This window comes from Rattus norvegicus, chromosome 12 (assembly GCF_036323735.1).
Source record: "Rattus norvegicus strain BN/NHsdMcwi chromosome 12, GRCr8, whole genome shotgun sequence".
NCBI classification, from domain to species: Eukaryota; Metazoa; Chordata; class Mammalia; order Rodentia; family Muridae; genus Rattus; species Rattus norvegicus.
The window spans coordinates 44,247,074-44,274,107 of NC_086030.1; the positions used below are offsets into that span (position 1 = coordinate 44,247,074).

The 27,034-nt window shown below is 51.0% G+C and overlaps 1 protein-coding gene across 2 annotated transcripts in view; it reads right to left on the reverse strand.

Annotated features, from left to right (window-relative positions):
* Positions 1-18,962, reverse strand: part of Fbxo21 (F-box protein 21) — a 34,118-nt gene extending 15,156 nt beyond the window's left edge. Inside the window, exons 1-8 of one of the 2 annotated variants that reach the window (NM_001108338.3) lie at positions 18,682-18,962; positions 17,776-17,911; positions 15,667-15,761; positions 9,052-9,173; positions 6,285-6,431; positions 5,927-6,063; positions 4,464-4,600; positions 736-915 (exon numbers count right to left, since the gene is read on the reverse strand). In NM_001108338.3, the coding sequence (NP_001101808.2) occupies positions 736-915; positions 4,464-4,600; positions 5,927-6,063; positions 6,285-6,431; positions 9,052-9,173; positions 15,667-15,761; positions 17,776-17,911; positions 18,682-18,920 (1,193 nt within the window). In that variant the 5' untranslated portion in view covers positions 18,921-18,962. The remainder of the gene's footprint in view (positions 1-735; positions 916-4,463; positions 4,601-5,926; positions 6,064-6,284; positions 6,432-9,051; positions 9,174-15,666; positions 15,762-17,775; positions 17,912-18,681) is intronic. The other variant, XM_039089601.2, reaches the window with a different exon arrangement.
* Between the last annotated feature and the right edge of the window lie 8,072 nt (positions 18,963-27,034).

A 27,034-nucleotide genomic window follows, 5' to 3' on the forward strand; every position in this document is an offset into this window, starting at 1 on the left:
TGATTCCCAGACTCCCCTGTTCAACCCTGTGAAGCTCTCAAGAGAATCCACACTGAATGTAAGGCCCACCTGCCCGCACTGAGCAGTCACCTCAGCAGCACAGACAGATGTCTGAGGAGCAAAGCGGAGGCTGTAAGGGGAGCCAAGCTCCCCAGAGTGGGAATGATGGACGCGTGTCCAAACTCACAGGGACTGCGCAGTAAGAGCGAGTGTGGTAGATCTGTCGATCAGGGGTCAGGACTTGCAGTAGGTGTCTGTTCTGGAGTTGGGGGTTTGGGAGTGGACAAACTGCACACACATGCAGACAGAAGGTGACCCCCTCTGCAGTCTGCTCAATTCTGCCACCAATTGCCGACTGTTCTCGACGGTGCTGTTTGTTAGGCATGGGGGAGGCTACACACCACCCCCACTGATCTCCCAGGTCTAACTTCCTTCACTATAGAGTGAAGTTACCCTCAGACCATGTTCTCTTACGGGACGGTAAGGTCCGAGGTCAAAGACCTGGACAGGAGGACACCATCTGCCACTCTAAGACAGTCTGACTTCCAAAGAGGGACTCCAGGGTTTAAGCTGAGTGAAGTCCACTGCAATCACTGGGGGTGGCTGCTCGGCATGCACGAACGCACAGAGGTGTCACAGAAGCAGTCACCACAGGCCAGCTCATGACACACGCTTCTTGTTGAGGCCCGGAACCCCGGTCCGTGCTGTGGGGAGCAGTGGGAGTTGGGGCCTCACCTCTTGCCCAGGCTCAGCAGGTTGCCCACCATCCGCTGCAGCACCTTCTTCACGTTCACCACGCCATAGAGAGCTGCCGTCACGTGCTGGCCAATCAAGTACTCACACTCTTTCACTGTCAGTTGCTTGCCCTTCCCAAAAGCATCTATGTAGATGTAGTCGAAGATGTCCAGGGTTGCCCTGCCCAAGAAGAGTCAGTAAGTCAGTTAGGATCCCTGGAGGAGGTGCTCCAGGCAGAGGTGGAGGGCAGAGCACTGAACTGTTTTCACCAATATCATCCAGGCCTCTGCCAGTTCCAACCCCAATTCTTAACACAGCCTTGGCTGGCTGTGGTGACCATGGTGCACTGGTATTAAACAGAAAGGCAAGAGAGACAGCTCGGTGGATAAAAGTGCTTGCTGTCCAGCCTGATGATACTTTGATCCCTGGGACCCGTGTGGGAGGAGAGAACAGACTGCAGCGAGCTGTCCTTGATGCTACACACAGGCTGTGACACACACATCCTAATCAACAAACAAGGGCAGCAGTGAAGCGCACTGCCTGACAGCTGCTTGGAGCCCTGCAGCCCTGAGCCAGGACGCCGACAGGAAGATACGGGGAGTGACCAAGGTGGCTTCGAACAACAGAGCCTTAAGCAGCTGCCTGTATGGGGCCCTGGACCTAGGAGGACCTAGAAAAACATATGGTGCAACAGCTCCTTTGTGCACACACAGCACCAGGCTGGCCTCCTAGAGATCAATGACCCCAGATCTGCTCACACATTCTCACAGCGTGGCCAAGTGGTCTTGAGGGCTCATGAATGGGTGGGTGGCTGTGTGGGGACAGCTTCTTTTGAGCAATCCTGGTCCGGTGCCCACTGCAATCACACAACATTTTGTCTTTGGCTGCTAACTGTCTCAGCCGGATTTCTTTCCTGAGTCTCGTTCATAGCGCACTTTTGGCAAAGACCTGAGACTTACATAAATGTTCTAAAAGAGCACGGGACTTGACGGCATTTGCTGTGAGGCCAGAACTTCCTACAAGAAATCATCAAATATAAAACATAGACAAAATGAGCACGTGGCCAAGTGCCAGGATGTTTTTAAAACATGCCCAGACTGTCTGTGCCCCAAGAACATAGAGATGAACACGTAAGATCAATTCTGGGGATGGGTGAACCTTAGCAGTAAGGCAGAGTTCAATCTGCAGCACACATAAAAAACTCAAGTCCCAGGGCTGGAGAGATGGCTCAGTGGTTAAGAGCACTGACTGCTCTTCCAGAGGTCCTGAGTTCAATTCCCAGCAACCACATGGTGGCTCACAACCATCTGTAATGGGATCTGATGCCCTCTTCTGGTGTGTCTGAAGACAGCTACAGTGTACTTACATATAATAAATAAATCTTTAAAAAAACCCAAAAAACCAAAAAAACTCAAGTCCCACAAACAAGACCCAAACAGCTGATCCTACATAGACAGTAAAAGTGAAAATCCAGGGACAGATAATAAACAATATATTTTTGGAAAAAACAAATTCTACTGCCTACATGTAAATACAACTTAGCAGAAGTAGCTGAGCTTAGTAGCATGGACTTGAATCACAGTGCAGAGGCAGAGGCAGAGGCAGACAGGTCACTGTGATTTGGGGGCCTGTTTGACTTATACTGCAAGTTCCAGGTCACCTAGGGCTGTAGAGTGAGGCCTGTCTCAATATCCAAAAATCCAAACCCCAAATAAACTCTCACTTCACAAAGTTAGAAATGCAGACCATGGTTTTCATGACACCAACGCAAGGTGTCACCCCGCACAGCAAGCTTAAGGGTGAACTGGAGAAGCCGGGGTCTCAGGGGTAAAGGTGCTGACTGCCAGGTCCAAGGCCCCAAGTGGGGTCCCAGGGACCCAAACAATAGAAGGAAAAAACTGACTCTTACACCAGCTGTCCTCTGACTTCTGTGTACACACACACACACACACACACACACACACACACACACACACACACAGTTAAAAAACAAAAACCATTCCAGGCAAAAGGATCTGCTTTCTGTTTCTGCTTTGCAGTCAACAGAGTACGAAGCCAACATAATAAGCTAGAAAAGACAAAACAGCACTGTCCAGACTCTGAGCACAGAGCTCCAAACCATCGCACTCAAGACCCGTCCTCCTGGTGCTGACAGCCAGGCCTATACATACGTACCAGTCGCAGCTAGGGACAAAAGGCTTGGTAGCTCAGAATAACCTTAGCAGGCCATGTGTATGGGTGAACAAGTTCCTGCTGGACTCCCAGGCTGTCATAGACAGGAGGCTGCAGATCTTTACACCAGTGCCAGAAGACCCCAGAACCAGCCAGAGCAGCTTCTAGCGCCAGGCAGTATCCAAGCAGAATTTTTGTCTTCATGTTTGATACAAGGTTAGACGTAGCCCAGGCTGGCCACAAACTCTTGCCTCAACCTCCCAGTGCCTCCCACACAGGACTGTAAGGAACAGATAAACTGGCTCTCACTCTGTATGGAGGAGCAAAAGCTGAGAACAGTGAAAGCAGGCTGAGGATCTGGATGGGGGGTCTTGAGTGGCCGGGGTGAGGGTGCAGAGTACAGCACAGACAGGAGGGTGGAGTCCAGCTGCTGGGAAGGCCTGTGCGCATGGTGCATGTCACTGCTAATATGGCCTGTATGCATGCCAGCATGGTCCCTGGTGCCCCAGTCTTTTCTAATTCTCTGGGTTTGTTTCTGCCACCGGCCTGAATTCGGGAGTAAAGGGCTCCCCCTGACTGCGGGCTGCCTCGCTGTACTAACAGGTTACTGCACTGTTTGGGCCTGGGTAGTGCTCAGCCCTATAACAATAGTGCTCAGGACACGGGGCTCAAGCAGGAGGATTCCAAGTTCGAGGACAGCCTGGGTAGCATAGACCTTATGTTAGAAGTGAAAAGAGCCAAAAATGCTCAGATTATGCAGGACCCTTAGTGGATGTCACATGGGTGGGTGTCTTACAGACACACAAGGAGGGGAGGGAGGCTGGGCTGAAAATAACTTTTCTTAAGGAACACCTTTCTTCTTAAACTGGAAGGGCAGATGCAGTTGGCTGTACTTCTTTTCCATAAAGCAAGAGAAAGACTATAGAGTTTAAGTGTGTGTGTGTGTGCATGTGTGTCACACATGCACACTGGAGGTTGGCCTTGAACTCTCCCTGCCAGCATTTACAAAGGTTTGAGTCCTATCTGGTATTGAAACTCAGGGACTGCACATCCCACTCTCCCGGACAGGATACTGGGGACGAGTTTTCTCCCTACATGGAGACCAGCTGTTCTCCCTAGGGACGACACCCCTTAGGGGACCTGGGGAACAAGGGGACCCAACCTGAAACAGACCCCACAAGCAGCCCCATCTGGCCAGGCTGTAGGCTGCCCATCCTGCTCCTCTCTCCCAAGCTGAGGCACAAGTGTGGGAGGAGGGAGATGTTTTATGGCTGAGTGAAAAAGAAAGAATCCTTTGATCGGATAGATGTTCAAACTATGGGACCTTGAGAGCCACGAGACCTTTGGCTTGAGACAACTGCAGACTCACATGCCTTCGTGAGAAATACAGAAAGATCCGGAGTAGTGCTCGTCACCTGCCACACAGGGCCCAGCGTAACCACAGCACAGCACCACTGTATAACTCAATCCTCAGAAGCAGACACCTGCTTGGTCACGCCCAACTTAATGCCAGAACCTGGTTCCTCAGCACCCGTTAAACATCGCAGTTAGCTCACCCTTCTGCGCCTTGGCACCACCTCAGCAGGAAGTGGCTTGGGAAGTTGACAGGCTCCAGAGGGACGCCCAGCTGCCGGGCGATGGTCAGGTAGAGCAGAGACATGCTGATGGGGATTCCCGTTCTGCGAGTCAATACCTGAGGGAGGGAAGTTGCAGGTTCAGGAGGGTCAGGGGCTGGCATCCCATGCTGGCTTCCAGGTCTCTATTTAGATCAGGGACCATATCTAGGCCGTTGGCTTTTTCTCACAGCCAGAAAACTGTTTGGCCCCCTAGCCTCGAGACAGGGTCTCCTTACAAAGCCCAGACTGGCATCAAATTCTCCACTCTGCCCCCTAAGCCTCTGCTCCCCACACACCTCCAATTTCTTGCTTTTGCCTTTTATGTTTGCAGGGCCAGGCATGGGAGCTGGAGCTCCGTGTACACTGGGGAAGCATTCTACCGCTTAGCAACCCCACACACATGAATCTTCAAGCTTTTAAAATATTTAAAAAACAATACTCTCTTGTGACATTAAAATCACAGAAGCCAGGTCTTCTGTGGTCCATGTATATAATCCCAGTACTTGGGAGTCTGAGGTAGGAGGACAGAGTCCAAGATCAGCCTGGGCTACTGAGTGAGAGCCTATCTCAAAATAGGAAATGAAGCTGGCAAGGAGTGGACAGCCACCTTCAAAACTCCAACTGCCTGTGCCCTTTCACCCAGTGAGACAGTACTAAGCACACGGACCACACTGCCTGCTTGAGAACATGGACTGACTCACTGACAGGCATTTACAGGCAGCCTGCCAGCTTCTTCCCACCAGAAAGCAAGCGTGTAAAAAAGTATAAGAGATGACAACAGAAACTGTAAGTTACAGAGAACAGGACAGACAAGAAAATGGACATCAAAGGTGTGTGGCTGATGTGGCTGGACCAGAAGATTCCAGGCCAACAGAGGCAGGTTTGCACAGTTCAGCATTCACCATCATGGACTGAGCAAACTGGGCTACAGAGATGCCCATTTCTTGGTGCAGGGTTTGCTTCCAAAAGTCATCCTTTAGCAGACCTAACCCACAATACTATCCTGCAGTAGAGGAAAAACGGACTTCACTGAAACACAGAAGAGACAACAGCAGTGTCTGCCAGCAAGAAAAGGAAAGTCCATCCCATCAGAGATGAGCCCAAAGGCTGTACGCCTGTGCACACAGTCAGTCGCCTTTGTCTACCTGCAGGGGAGCAGGAGCACAGCCTCCCAGGGCACCAATCAATATCTGCAGGTGGGTAGGCGAGGGCACAGAACCTACAGGCCCCACCCTTTCCCAACGTTAGGTCACACACTGTCCCCAACACTATCTGATCCCGTGTGCGCGCGCACTTGCAGGGTTAGGCAGTGGAGGGCGTCTACGTGATTAGCACGCAGCGAACGCTGCAGATTCTACGGCTATGGGGGACTTCATGCCTTCCCCCACTGCAGCCACACCCACCTGGTGCATGTAGAGGTTCAAGGCATTGTAGTAGTCCATGCGGTTCCCTTTGAACTTGAGCTGGTCGTACAGGACATAGTTGATGGCGTCCAGCACTTGGCTCTGGAGTTCTATCTCCATTATCATAGAGGACTCGCCTGCAGCACAGAGATCTCTCTCTAGGTCACACACATGAGCAAGCACCCCAAACACTCACACCCCAGACATAAGCAAGGCGCAGGCAGTGACTGACAAGGTCCTGGCAGTCAAGTGCTGCCAAGCTGCAGATGGAGCCAGCGTGGGTTAGTGCTCCGCACACTTCAGGTAACTGACCACCCCCAAAGCCGCTGCAGCCCAGCCCATCTCAAACATTCCACACCTGCCCTGAAGGTCAGGCTCGGGTGACGACTGTTGATGCCACGGAGGGTTTTGCACACAAGCTCCACGATGCTGTGGATCTGGGCCTGGATGTCTCTGAGGCTGATGTCGGAGAGCGGGTTGCAGTACTGGTCGATGTAAACGGCACCTGTGGTAAGAAGGGCAGAGTCAGCGTTCCTCTCTACCTGACGGAGAGCAGGGTGTTACTGTCCCCAGCTCCTGTGGCTGTGACTTCTCACACTGCACACACTATGGATGTCAAGCATCGTGCCAACACAGTGAGGGGGAGGATCAAACACCTTCACCACAAAGCACTTCATACATCACTTAAGAAAACAAAACAAACCACTTCTGGAGGTCGTGATTCAGACAGCAGAACCCACGTTCCCACATCCTATTACAAGGAGAGCCAGAGGCCACAAGAACACCCTCAGGCCACCTCTCTCCTCACTCCATCTCTCGCCTCACTCCCGAGTTCAACCCAACCACAGGAAGACACTGCAAGGCATTTCTCTCAACAGCAAAACTGAAAGCACGAATGACAGACAGACCATTCCAACTAACCACACCTCACCTGGCTGAAGAGGAGACTCTAGAGACCACGCCTCTTTCGGAAAGAGAAGGAGCCCTGTTAGCCCCACAGAGCAGGGCAGATTCATCGCTGGCCTCAGCCGACCTCACACCATGCCTAAGCTGTCATTTGGTTGCAATGCATTTTTATTTGAAAGCCTTCTAGTTACTTTTATACTCGAGAGACTTTAGGCGAGCCCAGCCTCTTGCTGCTTCTACCGACCCTCCAAGAAGCTGGAGGCAGTTGAGGGCAACAGGAGGCGCGGACGAGGCTACAGGGCTTGTGCTGCCCGAGTGTGGGAGTGCTCATCTGGAGCTCAGCCACTCTGTCACCTGCCCTGGCTTCCTCAGTGGCTGGCCGCAGGGGTCTAGTTAGGGCTGAGGCTCTGGAGCCAGCACCCCCACCAGCTGCTGCCGGCCACTCAATGGCTTCTACTGCCTACCTAGTTACTTGGGTGGACTGTGACCTGTAATCTTGTATTTGAAAATGTGTAACAATTATGTACCTTTCATATATAACCTAGAAAATGAAGACTGTTTCACTATTCTGGATCTTAAACAAGCTGAAGGCTGGTGGAACGGTGCACATCTTTAATCCTAGCAAGCAGGGGCAGAGGATCTTCAGTCAACACAGCCAGACAAGGCTACTCTGCCTCAAACAAAAGAAAGTAACAACAAACACTTCCCAGCTCTAGCAAGTGTAAATGCAGACAGGAGGATGGCCATGACTTTTTTCATTTCACTACAAGATGTTTCACCTCCTTTGAGAGAATAACAGAGCCTCGCACACCTAGCACTTATCTCCACTAGGCACCGTGAGCTGTGGTGATCTTCACTCCAGGGCCTGAAACATAACCCTACTTACAAGGCTGGACACACCTAGCACTCCTAAGAAGGAAAGCTGACGGCTAGGCTGTGCTCTGTGTCTAAAAAAATAAAAGAAAAAGCAAAGAAATACAATGAATACTCTTAACACCGACGGGGTGTGACAGCCCCTGTGACAGCTACTATGACAGCCCCTGGGACTGCTGAGGCCAGTGGGCTCTGCAGGGGTCAGCTGAAACTCACAGACATGAACCCTAAGCTAAGGGCTGAGGGGACTGCAGGAGGAAGGCTGTCACCAGGAGGAAGCCAAGCCAAGCACCCATCTCTACGCAGCAGTCAGCAAAGGCCTGGACGCAAGAGCAGGACTCTAGCACACTGCAGAGAGGTATGAAGTTAGGGGAGGCCTGGGAACCAAGCAGCCATTCAGAGAACACATGGCAGGCAGGCAGGACCCACAGTGACGAGGACTAAGCAGGTCAGGCAGCCTGGCTGACTGGAGGGCAGCAGGCAGTGATGCCCAGGGACAGCCAGGATTCCTCAGTCCGGCTGAGAGACTGGAGAACTGTAATGGGTAGGAAGTGACCTAGAACGTCAGTGGGGGAAAGTCACCCATTTGGTGACCCCAGGAGCAGGGAGGGTACATAAGTACACACCTCACAATCACAGAATAGGAGGCTTCCTACCCAAGAATTAAAACAGTGTTTAAAAACCCAAGTCACATTTTCTTACTGTTCCCCTAAGAACCCAGTCCCTCCTGTCACAGGGTGGGGGCCCCCTCAATGACCTCTCCTTCAAACCACACCTTGCACAGCAGCTGCCAATCCTCAGGAGTCCCCAGGGGACACAGGTAAACATGGCAGGCTGACTTCTGAAGTTACAACTCTGAACACAAAGAACTGACCTTACTAGCCAAGGGTCAATCTGCAGGCCTACACGTGCTTGTGTGTTGAGGTCAGAGGTCACCCTCAGTGTCATTCTTGGAGGCAGTTCACCTTGGTTTGCCGAGATCACTGGCAGGGAACTACAAGAGTCCCCGCTCTCCCTCTCTCCAGTGCTGAGGTTACAAGTATGCACCAACTCTGGCTTTCTGCACTGGACCTAGGGACTGAACTCACTTCCTCAGACCTGTGTGGCAAGCACTTTCCCTATGAGCGTCCAGCCCTCACTGTCACTAAGCCAGCGGTGACTTTCTAGACACTGGAACACCTGAGCTGACAGGGAAGCTGTATTCAGAATCTTTGCTGCAAGTCTGAGTACTGTCCGCCTCTTTTGAAGCCCATTGGCGTGGCTTTCTTTCCCCTCTATCTGGAGGGACAGTCACTGTGGACTCTTAAAGGCTGAAGAGTCCTGTCCGCAGGTACAGACAGACCCACCTTCAAGATAGGACTCGTAGTCATCTGGCTGCTGCAGGAAAGCCTTGAGGTTGTTGAGGATTTTCTGCTGCCGCAGGTAGTAGAGAATCTTCTTAGCGTAGTACTTCCAGGTCAGAGCTTTCCTGAAAGCAATCGGACAAGTCAGTAAGGACTGCAGCATTCCCACCGCGTCCCACACTGCTTCCCCATCGAGCCCCACACGGCCCTTTACCGGACAAGCACACCGGGCACACACCTGCACCCGACTGACAAGCTCACTGGTACTCAGACACTCACACCCTCTATCTCTGGATGAAGGCTCTGAACAGTATCCTAGGAAGTGAGTGCACTGTGCTGGTCCCCAGGGCCTGCTCCTTCTGTGCTTGGTGGCCTCAGGGATCCTTCCAGCTGCGTGGTTCACATGCATCCACACTGACCACCATTCTAAAATTTACTTCCAGAAGAGGTTTTCTGAAGACCTCAAACCTGCACCCTCAACTGTTACTCTGCACTACCTGGGTAGCTGGGGCATCCCACGCCTTTTTCTTTCTCAGTCACCTCTCCTGAGACACGGCGAGCTATCAGCCCACAAGGGTCAGGCCTCTGGCCCCTCTCCCAACACCCTCTCATGAGCATCCGTCACTAACCTGACAAGCTGGCCCAGCCTGTGTGGAGTGAGCCTGAGTCGCACTCCCCTCCCCTACCCTACCTCCATGCTCTCTTTCTCCCCTCTGATGCGGCAGCCGTCCAGGGTCCCAGGAATGCATCATCCACAAGGGCATGGCTCTGCTCCAGTCCTCCACTGCTGCTACCTCCTCACACTAAAGCCCACCTCTAGTCAGAGCGTAAGTCCCTCCTCCATCCACCTCCCCACCTCTGAATCTCAGTTTCAACTGCTCTTGCTCTAGCCCTGTGCCTGGCTGTGTCACCTGGTACTTCTATTTCTCAGTGGAATGTTCTTGCCTGGGTACCTGAAGTCCATTCTCGTACCTTCTCTGGGCTCCCTGTTCACACAGGCTGAGTCAGGCCTCCCCCATCCTACCTTAAAGGTGCCCCCCAACCTTCATGCTGTACTTCACACAGCATTTCCCCTTGGGTGGCCCACTTCCTGCCAGCATAAACAGCTCAGCTGTTTTGATTGCTATCTCTGAGCTTGTGAAGGCAGAGATTTGGGGCTGTTCACGGTTGTATCTCTAGTGCCCACAGTAACACCGGTGCACTGTGGACAAGCAGAAACCCATGCACGAAGCACGTCAGGCATCCCAAACACACAGTTCCTTAAGTGGGAGGCAGGATTAACATGTGTTAGCCTCTAAGAAGCAGTAAAATCCTCTCCATCTACTGAGGGGGTCAATGACAGTCCACGGTTGTCTGTTCAACCTGCTCTTTAACCTCTGTTGTAGAATGTCTTCTTTAACAAACAAAAGATGTAAATACCACATCTACTGCTCAGATCAAGACACACAACTCTGGGACGTCACTCCACAGTCACACTTCATGCCTCTGTGGCCATTCCCTGCATCTCTCTGGAGCAGCGATTCTCACCCTTCCCAAGGCTGCGACTGTTTAATGCAGTTCCTCATGGTGTGGTGACCCCAGCCGTAAAACTATTTCCGTTTTTACTTCATAACCATAATCTTGCCACTGTTAGGAATCACAATGTAAATATCTGATATGCAGGTTACCCGATATTGGACCCCTATGAAAGGGTCGTTTGACACCCAAAGGGGTCATCACCCATAGGTTGAGAACCACTGCCTTGTCATCTACAGGGGTCCCTCTCTCTGCTTCCCATTATCTGAATACGTTCACATGAGCTCTAACTTGCTCTGAATTTCTTATTAGAAAGCGGACAGAGAAACTGGCGAGCCTGGGTTTTGATTGCCACAATCCACACTGGTAAAAAGGAGGCCAATTGCTACAAGCTGTTCTTTGACCACCACGCGCAGAGTGCCCGAGCGCACCCTGACGAACAAGACAACAGTAACACAAATACACTAGGAACTGGCTGGACAGGCTCCATGAGACTCAGAGGCCAGGTACATGGCTGCTACCCATAAAGGAGGTGCAGTCTTCCATCAAAAGCCACCTGTGGACTCTGAACCGTGGGAGACGAATGTTTCTCCAGCCTTCTAACCCAGTACCACAAGACAAAAAGGACCTGTGTCTATGATCCTCTCAGGAGGAGAGGCGGGGAGGGGCCGCAAGCAAGGCCAGCCTGGACTACACCGGGAGACTGCCTTAAGAAAAAAGATAAAAGGTCGGATGGAGGTGATGACAAGTCCTGGCTGTGCCCTTTTGTGAGACCAGTGGCAACCGCTGCTCACTGCCTAGGTCTAACTCCTTAGAGGAGTATCTAACTGAGCCAGCCCTTCCCAATTGACTCGAGAGACTGTTTGTGAGCGAGCTCCTCCACTCTTTAGTTTCCTGATGGTATGAGATGCCACAGAAACAGGTAAGAGCTCAGACTATGCCTTTTACTCAGTTTTTCAAATGACAATTCCTGATTCTCCTTCAAAGACCAAGTCTTGAAAACTGTCTGCTGGATCCTGCCCACCTCTGCCAGGCTGCTGCCTCCGTCAGGCTACTGCCCTAGCTGCCCCAACCTGAAATGAGGGGCTGGTGGCACTCTTGCTGACTTGGCTCTCAGGTGCCTAGAAGCTCTGGGCTCATCTTGTACATTTCTGACACAGGCCTGAGAAACAATCATTTCTCTGTGGCCCTGGCATGCACTGGGGGACGCCATGTCTACTTGGCTGGTCATGAGGTCACACTGACACTGTTGATTCAGATTCAGAGGCACACAGCTTGGACTTTCTGCTGTCTGCGTATCCGTACTCCTGAACAATTCCACCCTCGTAACATAAGAGATAAGAGGATGGCCATTCACAGCTTTCCCACGCATTTTCATCTTCCACACCGGCCTGAGTATGAAAGCCGCTGGGTATTCTGCACGTGATCTTTGCATGGTCACCGCTCAATTTCTTTTCTTATTAAAAAAAGTTTAGGTTTGTCATTGTGTGAACAAGTGTGTGAGCACGCGTGTGTGTCCGTCCATGTGCAGGTGAATGCACACCATGAAGCCTGTGTGGTAGAAGACAACTTGCAGGGTCTCCTGTGTGGGTCCCAGGGATGGATTCCAGGCCATCAGGCTGGGCAGCGAGCATCTTTGTGTTGAACCAGCTCAGTGCTCTTCCAGCCAGGGACCAGTCAGGGCTCCTGCCCTAACCGCACACATAGCACTGTCTGTCTCCTAGACAGGTTGCAGGAGTCAGGAGACCACGTTAAACACATCTAGTGCTCGCTCCCCAGTAGGCTTGAGTCACACTGTCTCTGTGGTTTTGAGTTTCAAACTCCATTTCTAGCAGACGTGTCAGAAAGAGCCCAAAGCCTGCTTTCTTCCAAGTTGACAAGTTTGTCTTTAGCCTTTAGACTTGGAAGTCAATTCAGCTGGATATAAAAATCGTTGGCTGGCATTTTCTTTACATCTTGGAATACCTTTTTCCTCTGGCAGTAAGTGCTGGTGTTGAAGTCTGAGGACATAGTCATTCTTTTGCATAGAAGTAACTTCATCTATTTTGCCTGGATACCCAAAGGCCCTTTCTGATTCTAAAACCCAGAAATCTAAAATCTAAAAAGTTCTTACAAGAGTCTCACTGGGCACTGGCCACTCAAGCCACTTTCTTGGGCGTAACACAAATTCTTTAATGCACTGTGGTAAACTGTTCCTGCAGACTGTGCTTTCTGCAGACCTCACAAAACTGCATGGGTGCAGTCATCACAAACTCAGAGAAGGGCCCTTGAGGATCTACAGAAACTGCTCACTCCCGGCAGTGCTCTCCACAGCAGGAATGGATGCAAACAGGGTCACTGTGCAGACTGGCAGAAATGGCATGCAAACCTTCTAAGAGGCACGGCATTCCCTGCCTTTAAATTGTATCCTACCAACGGCAATGTTGTTACAACCTTGTTTTGAACACAACTACTAATGCATACTTTTCTCGGCTACCCAACATCAGTTTTTCTGAGGACCTGACTAGTGTGAGAACACAGCCTTTCCCCTAGATTTTAACATTCCTCGGGAGAGTGAACTCTAAGATGTTCCCCATGATGGTCAATAGGCCAGGCGGTCACTCTCCTTAAAAGTGCTGCCTGCCTCCCTTTTCCTGTCATGGCAGCCTCTGAAGAACACTGCCGGCTTCCAAGCCTGGCCCTGCAGTCATGTTATATTGTCAGCTGCTCGCTCTCCACAGTAGCTTGGAGTGGAAGGCAGGCTGATTTGCTGGATTCCAGCTGTGTATCCAGTTCCAGGCAGTACTCCCTACTCCACAGTTTGTTCCCTCCCTTCCTGGGCTCCTCTGTCTACGGCTGTTTCCACAGAGCTCTGCTGAGATCACAAGCTCCCTCACAGTCTGCCCCACTAACTGCAGTGCACGCTTCCCAAACAGCCTTTCCCGGCTCTTACTGCAGACAAGAACTTACTTACTTAGGACAGCATTATCTGGTTGGAAAGACAACTAAACACAGTAAAGAACTCACCCTCAGACTTCACTTGCCTATTTGTCTTCTGCAGCACCACTGCATTGGGCACTAATTTGAGGAAAACTAACATCTCTGTGATAAGTTTTTGCACATTTTCAACATACTGCAGCACTCCAACCTAGGAAACTTATTCCCAAGAAGGCACATGGCCAAGAACTGAAGCCTAGACAGTAGACACTGCCTGCAGCACAGCAAGTGACCGTCCACCAGCTAGGGAGACCCAGGAAGATGGAGAGGGGCTAGCTGTTACCTAAGGGAACTCCTCCATTAGCAGTCAGCTGGGACAGACCTCTTGGGTAACTCTGAGAAAAGTAGAGAAGGGTCTGTCTCTCACACAGCCCTAATTTTGTCAAACAACGACCCCTCTCCACCTTGTCACATAGTTAGGACACAACAAGCCAAAGTAGGTCACCATCAAAAACCACACAGATGTCTGGACAGATGGCTCAGCGGTTAGGAGCACTGGCTGCTCTTCCCGAGGACCTGGATTCAATTCCCAGCACCACATGGAAACTCTGTAACTCCAGTTCCAGGGGATCTGACACACATGCACACGGGCAAAATGCCAATGCACATTAAACAACCAACCATGCAGGCCAGGTGGAGAGCTCAGGGGCAGATAATCACTTGGCCCTGGTATAACATTCAACAGTGCAAAGGCAAGGCCCAGGGCTGGAGTCAGCAAAAACTCTTCCAACCTAAGAGCAGGAAGGACAGGCAAAGAGTACACATAAGAAAGAAGTTCACCTCCCCCACACTAAAGCCAATAAGACGCACCGCACACACGCTGTGCCTACCAACTGTCACCAGGCCACACAATTCTGTCAATGCACACTCCAGCACACACAAAACCTACACTCAGACAGGTCAGGGGTCAGGGGCACCTCTTCCCACAAACCCCCATGAAACTCTGTCCCCTGTCCAGACGTTTCTCCACACATCTTTCTTTCAAACTTTTAGGGCAGCAGGGATAGGCTGCAAGTCACCGGTGCGCTGGGGATTAAGCTTCCCAGCAGAAAATATAAAACATTCATTCTAACAACAGGAAGAACAAGGGGTCATTTTTATTTTAAGTCGTGTGTCTATAGTTGCGGAGAAGGTCAAAAGAGGGTTCAGATCCTGTGGCACTGACGTTATAGGTAACTGGGAGTCACCCAATGTGGTGCTGGGAACTGAAGTCAGGTCCTCCGTACAAGCAAAGCAGTTCATACTGAGCCACCTGTCCCTCTAGTCTGAAAGGGGCTCTTCTTAATTGGGAGTGTGTCTGTGGAGAATGCAGGCTCGCCCGCCCTGCATCTTAAAGCGGCCCCCATCACTACACGCAGGTAGGTAGTTACTATTTAGACGGCGACAAGAAAAGGGGTCTGCGCGTGCTCAGTGAAACCACACGGAGGTTCGAGGTCAATTGAAGGTGTCATTCCTCAGGTGTCATACACATTAGCTTTAGAGACACTCTCTCCCTGGAGTTTGGTGCTCTCCATGTGTTTAAGCTTGAGGTCACCAAGGCTAGCACTAGGACAGCCAAGGCATGACACTGGGGGGCTTGGGAGGGGGCTCGAATCTGGGTCCTCACTGACCATCTCCCCTGCTCTTGACTTTTTTTTTTTTCTTTTTTTCGGAGCTGAAGACTGAACCCAGGGCCTTGCGCTTGCTAGGCAAGCGCTCTATCACTGAGCTAAAGCCCCCAACTTTTTTTTTTAAGACTTTATTGAGACCAGGTCTCACTCTGTACCCCAGGGTGTTCTGAAACTCCCTATGCAGCTTTCAAAGCTGCTGCTTCTCCCGGCCTGACCTCCTGAGTACTGGGATTTCAGATGTGACCCCTGCATGGCTGGGATTTCAGGTGTGAACCTGTGCATGGCTTCCTGGGTATTTCTGAGGCAAGGTTGATTGAGCCCACGGATGAGGAACTCGTGGCTACAGGGGCTGACAGTGAGTCAGCTGTTCACACTGAGATCACGCATACACGGGCTTTTCAAAACCTAACTGTGATATAATATAAAGTATCTGTAGACACCACGGTTCTTCCACACACACTACAGCAAGTCCCTCTTCGGTTATTATGGCGGCACTCCCAAGAAAGCCGTGGCTTACCTTCCTTCCATGTTTAGGATGCACACCAGTTCATCCTCAAAAAAGATCTCTGGGCCCTCAAGGTTCTCAATGTCACTGAAGCCGTTACAAGGAACCTATGGGGAAGACACACACAGGAGGCCTCAATCATGAGTTAGCATGGCTGACCCTGGCAGTCCCAAGTGAGGGAGGCCACACATGGAGAGAGTGGCGGTAGCTCTTACACATTGCCTCCTAGGGCCTCCAGGGCAGAAACCAACATGGCAGCCATGGCACATTCAGACCTTGGCACCCGCGGCTCCAGCTTCCCACTCACACACTCTGAGTTTCTGATCCCTCATGTGTGGACACAGGCTGGGGGCTGCAGGACCCCAATCTCCCAAGGTGTCTGCTACACACAACAAGGAGGGGCCAGAGGCATAAGCCTAAGGCAGAGGTGCCTCTGAGGCTCCTGCATGTGTATCTGCTCTGCACGTAGAGGCGATGGTACGTATATGCAGAAGCCGTGGTGCATGTGTGTTGGGATGGAGGCACACGTATGCTGAAGTAAACGGCGAATGGCTGTTAGGTGGAGACACATGTGGTGGTACATGTGCTGAGAGGCGGTGGTGCAGTGGGACTCTCGGGTTAAAGTCCTGGGATGACTGTCCCCAGTCTTCCTCTTGAAAGCAGCCAGTGCTTCAGGTTGACTTGCGTACACGTGGGGAAAACAAGAACACCAGTATGCTGAGCCAAACTGATCACCCATCTATGAAGCCACCCCTAAGTATGCCCCTGCTGCGTTCAAAGTCCACCACGCATTCTCGTTAAGTAAGTAGTGACACGGGGAAAGAGGGGAAAGTTCACTGATCCGTCATTTAGATAAAAGTGCACACAAGCACAGGTGGATCGTAAGAAGGGCCTGTGAACGTGGCCTGTGGCTACTGTGTCCTGCATGCCCTGCACCAAAACACCTGTGTGTGTGCATTTAAGCCAGGCCCGAACACCTAAGATTACAGGCTGCCTAGGGCACTGTTCCGGACTGAACAAAACCTTGGTTCCTTCTGCCGTCAATACGCACGTCTATAAACAAAATGGGGAATAATGTCGATCTGTAGTTCCCATAGGGGACTGAGTTAAAATGTATTCAAGGCTCAGATCTGTCTTTTCAAGACTGGAAACACCTTGAAAACATTGCTTATCAACTCCACTAACAGCAGTGGAGAATCAAAAACCTTCAGAAAATAACCTAGAAGAATGAAACAGGTAACACTGGTCGACGCGTGGTCTGCAGGGTCTGGAAATACGAGAGGGGGAGATTTCCTAGCTCTAGAAAAAAGTAGAGGGTGGAACAGACACCGATGTCCACAGGACATTCTGGACAAGGGAGCGACAACGACTAACTCCAAACCAGAAAAGAAACACACCTTTCAGCCATTACAGAAAAGCGACACACCACTTGAGCCTGGCCTGAGGATGCCTACTTGGAACCACAGCCCTCAGAGGAGGCTGGACGGGAGTTTAAGGCCAGCCTGGGATACACAGCGCAAGTCTTCTCACAGAACAAAGAGCCACAGTGATAACAAAAATGCCAAACTGCCAGGAACAACGGTTGCCAGGCAGTTTTCTTGGGGGCTGGGGGGATGGAACTGACCTACGGGCAGCTTTTAACCTTGGTTCCTTAACAAATAACATAGTTCACTGCTGAGCCATTTACTTCTGCTGCCTTCCTGGGAAAACCAGCTCAATAACTTGACAGTGTTCAAACGCTGATGGCTCTCAAAATCACACATCGGCTGCCTGAAGCATATAGCAGTCTTGAAGAGAAATAAGATTTATCAGGACCTAGTGGACACCGCCCTCTGTCCCTCCCTGCTCAACACCCCACGCCCTCTGGCTTTAGAAAAGTAGGACTAGCAGGGACAAATGGCACCGTGTTGTTGTTCTGGAGGGGAGAGGACACAATGACTCTCATAACTGAGGGATTGTGTGAGCATTGAAAAGGAACTAGGAATAAGAGCTGAGATGCTAAGGCAGGCGCACAAGAACCAGCTTGCTTGCTTGCACGCGAGTACACACACACACACACACACACACACACACACACACACACGAGCATGACCAAGCCTGAGCCACAGAACAGATGCTTACGTGCTCTGAAAAGAACCGTTTGGAGAAGGAGGCTACAATCTTCCGGGCTTCTAACCCAGCTTTCTGCCGAACTTTATATTCCTCTAACCAATTGACGTAGTCAGTGGGACTGTAGTGCTTCATCAGAGAGGGCCACCTAAAAGGAGGAGAGAACACCCTTCTCAGCTCCGCAGAGACCGCAAAAATCACGGAGGAGTCTGCGGGCAAGCACGGGGTGGGGAGTGCGGGGGGGTGGTGGTGGAGGGGGGACGGGACCTGGCGGAGGCTCTAGTTATAAAATCCAGAGGTAATGCATGCATTCCCTCACTACTCAGATGCAGTGACCTTGGCGTGGCGACATGAAGGCAGTGTTTCTACCACCGCCGCCGCCCCCCCCCTTCCAATCTCTGTGGTGGCCACAATCACGGCGATGCTAACGGTTCGCATTGATGGCGCGCCTCCTCAGCGCCAGGCCCTGCCACCAGGGCCGCATCTCATTGGACTCCCCACTCTGCAAAAAAAGGGGGTCTTCTCACGGAACGGGAGACCCAGGCTGTGGAGAAGAGAGGTGGACATCACCCCCCTCCACCCCCAAGGTCATGAGCTGGAATGGCAGGTCCGATGCCGGCATCCTAACGAACCAGGAATGCACGCAACGCTGCCTGCACGTAAACATCCTGCACCGAGTGGGCCACAAAAGATGCGCGTCCTCCCGCAGCCCGGAGGCGCTTGAGGCCGCAGCCCCGGGGCCGAGCGGGAGGCCTGGCCGCGGGCGGCTGACCCGACCCCATCGGAGCTCCGGAGGCCCCGGCCCAGGCCTTTGTCTGCGGCCGCGGGAAGCCGGCCGCGCGCCGGTGGGAGGGTGGCGGGGTGGGGCCCACGCCAGGCCCCGGCTGAGGGGCTGCGGGAACGGAGCGGAATGCTCACCTCACCCGGAACTGCTCCTTCCACACCTGCCCGCTGCTCTGGCACACCTCGCGCAGGCGGCGGCAGGTGCTGGACACGCGGCCGATGTCGAGCGCCGTGAGCGAGCCGCTGCACAGGATGTACTCCAGCACCTCGCCTGGCAGTTGCACCAGGCAGCTGGGGCCCGACGCCTCGGCCGCGGCCTCTTCAGCCAGCGCCGGGACCACCTCCATAGCGCTGTCCCCCGCTACCGCCGCCATCTTGTCCGCGTACCTGAGGGGCCGCTGCGCGAGCGCGCGCGCGATAGGAGCCTAAGAAGCCACGCCACGCCCTCAAGGGGCGTGGCCCGGGAGCGCCCCCCCGCCCACACCAGGTCCCGCCCACTTGTCCTGGAGCTTTGGGAAGAGCTAGGGGCGAGCGCCCTGGCCGTGGCGGAGATGGTCTTTTCGGTCTTGACTATCCCGGCGTCATTTTAAACATTAAAGCTGGGTGCTTGTTTCGGCAGCGCAGAAACTAAAACCGGAACGGTGCAGAGATCAGTATGGCTGCCGTGCCTAGGATGACACGCAAATTCAGGGAGACGGTGGTGCGGGCCTTATACCCAGCATTTGGGAAGTGGAGGCAGGCAGATCTCAAGAGTTCGAGGCCAACCTCGGCTACAGAGCGAGTTCCAGGACATCCAGGGATACACAGAGAAACCCTGTCTCGAAAAAAATTAAAATAAAGTGGGAGTGAGGAGCTGGTGAGATGTCTCAGCAGGGAAGCCTGGTGACCAGAGAGTTCCAGTCTCAAGCAAGTTGCCTTTTGACCTCCACCTTATGGATGTGACATGAATCCACACATGCAATAACAAAAAGTTAAAGCTGACCATCGTGGCTTACTTTGTAATCCCAGCTCTCAGGAGCCTGAGGCATGCAGAGCAAAAGTTGGGCTATCTATATTAAGATCCGATCTCAAAAGCAATTTGAGTCTGATGTAGTTAGTCAGCACTGGTCTTGAATTACGAATTGGAGCTGGACCTTGAATTTCTGGTTCCCCCTTCCTCTACCTCCCAAGAGCTTGTATTACAGACATACACACCATCAAGATGTAACAAGATGTACTTCCGACGTGGTGCTGCGGGGGCAGAACCCAGGACTTTGTGTAGTTTAGGCATGCAATTTTCCTCTCTTATCCCAAAACTAAGTTGTTGAAAATGGCTGTCTCCTCTCTTATGCCAAGCACTTCCTGGAAGTGATTTGGCCTTCTCTAAGAATAACTCATTCTCCAGCGGGTGCTGGGTCAAGCATACGATTTGTTTTGGGGGGACCCCTATTTCTAGCCCTTTGATGGTATTAGGGAATAATAGCAACCCCTGAATCTATGTCCCGATTTTAGGCAAATCAAAGGATGGTGAGGTGCTCTCCTGTATGTGACTGGGTCCCTTCAAGCCACTGATCCTTTTGACTCTGCCTAGAGGTGTTCACGGTGTCTGTTTTTTTTTTTTTTTTTCTTTCTTTTTTCTTTTTTTTCCGGAGCTGGGGACCGAACCCAGGGCCTTGTGCTTGCTAGGCAAGCGCTCTACCACTGAGCTAAATCCCCAACTCCTACGGTGTCTGTTTTTAATCGTCATCCACTCAACCATCCATCATTTGGGGACATAGATGCCATCACTGGCAGAATAATAATTACTATATGCATACCCAGTCCATAGGTAAGAAAACCGAGTCCCTGTTTGAATCACAGGGAACAAAAATCTGGATTTGATCCCCTAAAGCAGATGGGAGTGTGTATGTTCAGTGCTTGCCTCTGCTTTACTTTCTTAATGCATGTGTGTGTGCACGCATGTGTGTGCACATGTGCGTGTGTGCATGCATGTGAGTGAAAGCCAGAGGAGAGGCCTCGGGTCTCATCTTTAGTAATGCTTTTGTTTACATTTTATTATGCGTGCTCATGTGTGCGTGGGTGGTGTGTGTATACGGACGTCAGAGGGCAACTTGCAGGAGTCTGTCCTCGGCTTCCATCACATGGGGCCCAGGGAAGGAACTCAGGTCACCAGACTTGGGATCAAGTACCTTTGCCTGCTCCGCCCTCCTCATCCTCCCTCTAAGAAAGACAAGCAAACAAACCCAAATTCAGTTCATCAGGTCCTAAGCCGTGGAACAGAGATCCCATAAAGTCAGAGTAGTCCTTGAATCTCAACCGTGTGATTTCTGACTAGGGTTAGAAAGACCGGCTGGTATACAAAGGGCACAGTAAAGAGCTCCCCTCAACTCAGACGCTCTGAGTCGGAACCTGGTGAAACATCTTAGTGGATCCCTGCCAAGCAATCTGTGGCTCTCTATTGCCCTTGGAAATAAATCTGAAATCTTTAACATTGTTACAAAGGGACAGCCGTCACCCATCGTGGCTTCGGCCATTCTCTCCTCCTCCAGCCCAAGTGGGTCTCAGATAGCCCCTGTCTCCTTCCTCCCACTTGTACCCTCCTGGGTGTATCCCATCGCCCAGGATCCACATTCAGCCAAGCCTCCTGTTTCTGTTTGTTGACCCTCTTCTTCCAGGGCTTGGCCTGACTTCTGATTGCTGCCTTTCCTCTTTCCCTGTGTTTTCAATGCTATAATCCCTTGCTTCATTTATTTATTTTTTAAGGATTTATTTCTTTATTATATAAAAGTACACTGTAGCTGTCTTCAAGCACACCAGAAGAGGGCATCAGATCCCATTACAGATGGTTGTGAGCCACCGTGTGGCTGTAGGGTTTGAACTCAGGACCTCTGAAAGAGCAGTCAGTGCTCTTTTTTTTTCTTTTTTCTTTTTTTTCGGAGCTGGGGACCGAACCCAGGGCCTTGTGCTTGCTAGGCAAGCGCTCTACCACTGAGCTAAATCCCCAACCCCAGCAGTCAGTACTCTTAACCTCTGAACCATCTCTCCAGCCCTCCTTGCTTGATTTACCACCATTCATTCAGCATGTGTCTTACCCTTCTGGTCTGAAGCCCCTTCAGGACCAGAAAAGTCTCTTACTTCCTTGTCAGGGACCTTGCATGTGGCAAATTCTTTGTAATTATCACCCCTGGACTGTGTGATAGCTTTTACTGTCAAAGTAATCACAACCCAGATTCATTAGTGAGGAGAGTCTCCATAAAGATTTGCCTAAGGTAGGTTGGCCTGTGGTATGTCTTGGATGGGGGAGGGTTTGGCTTAATTAGTTAACTGGTATGAGAAGACCCAGCCCACTATGGGCAGCATTATCCCTAGGCTTGGGGGTCCTGAACTGTGCAAGAGTGGAGAGAGAAATCTGGCTGAACACAAGCAGATAGGCATTCTCTCTGCTCTTGACGATGGATGTGCTGGAACTGTCTTAGCTTCTCCCGGCTTTGACTTCCCTGTGGTGGAGCGTAACCTGGAACTGTTAGCTCCAAAGAACCCTTTCACCCCTCAGTTGCTTTTCCTCACGGTATTTTATCAAAGCTACAGACATGAGACTGTTACAGCCTCTACAGGTCTAACCAGCTGTTGGGCTAGAAGCAGCTCACTTTTTCCCCATCTGTAAAATGGGCAGAATGTCTACCTTCCTCCTGGGGCAGTAGGGGTGTTGGGTGAATAGATTCACGTGGCTTGTGCAGTACTGCATCAAGCCAAGAGGGACTGTGGCTGTGGGTGCCTGTATTTGAGGTAGGACAGAGAGACTCACTTCAGGACCCACTCTGGTGGAAGAGAAGCCATCTTTATAATCATAGTGCACTTAGATCTGGGGAGACTCTGTTTCAGCCCAGACTCTCAAGGCCTGGCCTCCAAAGATGGCATCTCTCTGCCCTCAGTTGCTGCCTGGTCCTCTCTGTGGCCCTGGACTGCTCCTCTAGCTTTGGCCCTGATCCTAAACTGTGGTTAATCACCACCACCACCACCACCACCACCATGGGTGGTGCTCAGATCCAGAGAAACCATTTCTAGCCATTCTTCGTGCAGCCAGGGAGCTGATCAATGTTCTTATCAGGAGGGATGGTCTTTTCCTCGTGCAGCCTGCCGCCTGATCACAGAAGACAAGAGATTATCAGAGACGATGATTGGGGTGACAGGGAGAAAGAAAAAAATTTGTCAGCCAAAATGATCCTCCCCCCCTTTTTAAGATTTATTTATTTATGTATGTGAGTACACCGTAGCTGTCTTCAGACACACCAGAGGAGAGCATCAGATCCCATTACAGATGGTTGTGAGCCACCGTGTGGTTGCTGGCATCTGAACTCAGGATCTCTGAAGAGCAGCTGGTGCTCTTAACTGCTGAGCCATTTCTCCAGCCCCAAAAACGCCCTTTATGAATGAAGAAAGTGGTTTTGCGGACAAAGAGTGGCAGGTGGATTGACGGCAGGCGAGACCCCACTCTGTGTACACAGGAAGCTCTATCCCCGTGTCCCTCCTCTTCACAGAGTACGGGCTTCCTTGTCCTATTCCCATGGCTCCTTGGGCAGAAGGCAGGCCTTCCTCCTTGAGACCTATCCTCCTTCATCCTAATCTGGCCATGTCTTCTGGGAAGCCCCCAAGCTGGCCAGCTGCCCTTCGCCTCAGGAGATAATGAAACTTTTCAAATCTCTATCGCACAGGTGGTTACAGTTAGGAACAAAGAGTCCCCGCTCAACTCCCCCTGGTAACAGGGAGGCAGGGATGCTGTCTCCTTCGGTATTTACGGTTTCAAAGAGATGTTTCCCAGGCCTCGAAGAAAAACATTCCTGGCTAATGACACCGCCCGGCCAGAAACTTGTTTAGGCTTCGAAGAGAAGGTGGACAGAATGCCTCCTAACCACAAGTAAAAAGGGGAATTCTACTGCTGGTGCTACTACCTCATGGGTGAACCCGGAGGGAGGTATGTCCCCAGAAAACAGACACAAGAGGGCAAATTCAACATGACCTCCCTTGCAGGAAACTTTCAGGAATCCGACCGAATGTAGGTTTGAGGGTATTAAGGTCAAGGGGAAGGAGGAACATAGGGGTTACTTTTTTGTGGGGGGTGTAGAAAAGGCTGATCTTGAACTCACAGAGATCCACCAGCCTCTGCCTTTTTTTTTTTCTTTTTCTTTTTTTTTTTTTTTTCAGAGCTGGGGACCGAACCCAGGGCCTTGCTCTTGCTAGGCAAGCGCTCTACCACTGAGCTAAATCCCCAACCCCCAGCCTCTGCCTTTTGAGTGCTGGTATTAAAGGCCCATGCCCCCCAGCTGTTTTGTTAAAGATTAAAATTGTATTATATATATTATATATATATAGGTGGATGTTTTGACTGTCTACATGTATGCACGTATGTCTGTCCACCACCATGTGTGTGTCTGGTGCTCCTGGAACTGGAGTTTGAGGTGACTGTAAGCTCTAAGGTAGGTAAGGGGACTTGAACTCAGGACCTCCAGAAGAGCAGCCAGTGCTCTTAGCTGCTGAGCCGTCTCTCCTGACCCATGGGTTACTTCTTAATGAACGCTGATTTTTCTGACTGCGGTGACGAAATTCAGGCCGGGGGTTGGGGTGTGTTTTTAAGGCTCCTGTTCTGCAGTGGCAGTGTTTAAGGTACATGGAATTGTCGGCTTACTTTCCCATGATAAAAGAACAAAGCACACACACAAACTTTACGTGTCAAAAGGGACAGAGACTGTATGTGTAGACACATTTCACAGGGCAATGCTTGAAGAAGGGAAGCTATTGTAGGGTACTTGTTCAGCATATGAGAGGTCCTTGGCTTCATCCCAACAACAGGGATTAAAAAAAAAAAAGAGAAGTGATGCCTTGTCTGTCTGTCTACCTGTCTGTCTCTCATACAGACATAGTGGCATACCTCTTTAAGCCCAGAACTAGGGAGGCAAGAGACAGGAAGATCTTGGAGTTTGAGGCCAGCTTCATCTACATATTGACCTCTTGCAAGGTCAGGACTACATAGAAAGTGCCTGTCCCAACCGATCAACCGATTAATTAATCATCAATCAGCCAATCAATAAATGCCACATACTTGTGCTCCAGCTAAACTGCCCAGATCCATGACTGTTTCCTGAGCTTTAATCATCCCAGTGGGAGAGGGGATGTTCTAAAAAAGGACACTTGTCGAATTCCCTCCACTTGTATGCCTTGGAAAAAACAGGCCTCAGTTAATTTAAGTGACCTCCCTCTTGCCGGGGAAGGAACAGGCTGAAGCCCTGGATCCATCCATAGAAGGAACCAAATCCCTCCCAGAAAGGGATTTCACACAGTTCAGAGAGCCTAACAGACCCCTTGTGGGGACAGGTTGGATCACATCTTGACCCAGACTGCTCAGATATAGACACCTCTTGCCTATATGTGGGCCGTTCACAGCGGCCTGTAACTCTAGCTCCATTACCCTCTACCCTCGTACACACATCCAGACACAGACGTGCACGTAGAGACTAACCTTTAATCAACCTTGGATCGATCACGTCAGTTCTCCAGCATTGCCTTAGGGGTCATTGGACTGAATGGGTGCCTATCTTGCACACAATCTCCACAATCCAGGCAGAGGGAGGCTTGGGATTCACCAGAACGCCTCATTCTCAGGATAGATGCAGTCGGCCCTTGGTGGGCTCTACACTGCGGATTCAACCAACCAGCAAAACAGGGGGTGGAGGGGGTGAGTAATCCCAGAAACCCATGGGGGCCTGAGACACTGAGGTTAGTCTGGCTATATAGCTAGAACTCATTTAAAAATAGTAATACCAACCACAGATGGGTTTGAAATGTGGCCCGGTGGGTAGAGAGCACTTGCCTAGTGTGCGTGATCAGCGGTTTTCAACTTTTGGGTTGTGACCTTTAAAAAACACATTATTTTCAATGGTTTTAGGAAACCCCACCCCTAACCATAAATTTATTTCCGTTATTACTCCATAACTGCTACTGAGCAAGTGGTGGTATCTTGTTTCCTAAGACCACTGGAAATAATGGGTTTGCTGATGGTCAGGATCCACAGGTTCAGAACCGCTGCCCTAGGTTCTACCCACAGCTGCCGCCATCACAGTCGCCATGTTCTCAGGATCACACTCAGTAGTCAGTATCCGTGCACTCCTCCCAAGCCTCGGTTCCCAGCTGCATTTGAAGCCTGCTCCATGGGGAGGGAATCCATTTCTGATGCCACATAAAGCTCCCTATATCCGGGGAGGCCCTAGGAGTGGGGGAATCTACCACGAATGTTTTGTCGAACGGACATGTTGTTAAAACTGCCTTCTAAATATTTATGTTTATGTCACAGACTAGTACAGCCTCTGGCCTTGGTCCGAAGAGTCTCTTTTGGCAGAGTGGGACAGGCAGTCAAAGTCGGGGGGATTCATAACTGGCCAAAATGGGGAGAATATGTGATTTCTGAGAGCTTGGCCCCCAAACAGGAGTCCGAAGTTTTGAGAACAGTAGCCTTCCCGTCTTTGAAAAGTCAACGAAACAACTGTTATCTGAGCTGTTATGGTGAGAAGTCAGTGGGGGAGGCTAAAGATATGTAGCTCAGCTGTGTGACCTCTGACCCCACAGCTAACTAAAGGCAAGTGACTTCACAGCACACAGAGCTTGGGGGCATATCCGGGTGTTTCCTCTGCTTCATGAGAAACCATAGATTTGGGGTGTCTCAGGGAACCTCCCCTGCCACCCCTTCCTCCATACTGACAGGCAACTGCAAACACGTTTTCTCTTTCTTTTTCTTTTGGCTGGGTCCAGCTCCTCTTCCTGCCCGGGACCTTTGCCTACAATTCCACTTCCCTGCAGAACCTGCTCAGAGTGCAAGAACACACGTCCCATGATCTCAGACCTAATGAGCCTTTCTACCCACAGGCCTCTGCCTTTCCCCTGCTTCAGACACCTACGTGGCCATGTAATGTATGTTATGTTGGTTGATAAGCTACAGCGTGCATCATGAGCTCACTGAGAAGCTGGCCCCGGAAGCAGGGTCTGATCTGCTTCAAGTGTGGCTTTGCCCAGTGTCCTGTGAGGCCCCTTAGGGATGGGCTCCCCCTCCCTAACTCTGTGATCCAGAGGGAACAGAATAGTAAACGAGGCCAAGAGCAAGAGTGCTGTGTCCTTGGAGCAAAGCATTTTGCACTGAGGTTACCATCCATTAGCCCAGGCTAGGAAAATGCCTTCAGTGGAGAGACAAGCTGGAAGCTCAGCTATGCACACACAGCTCCAACAGGAGCTCTGGCTGGAAGCCTCAGTTTCCTCAGTTAACATTGGGTGGATGTTTTGAGTGCCTCATCTGATAATATTTTGTTCACACTCTTGCTTTATTTTTTTTATTGTGGCTTGCTGTCTAACCAATCAACATACTCATTCAAAACCCAAATCAATGCCCTTATACATACAGTAATAAACCAACCAACCAACCAACCAACCCAACCAATCAACCAACCAACCAACTTATCAACCAACC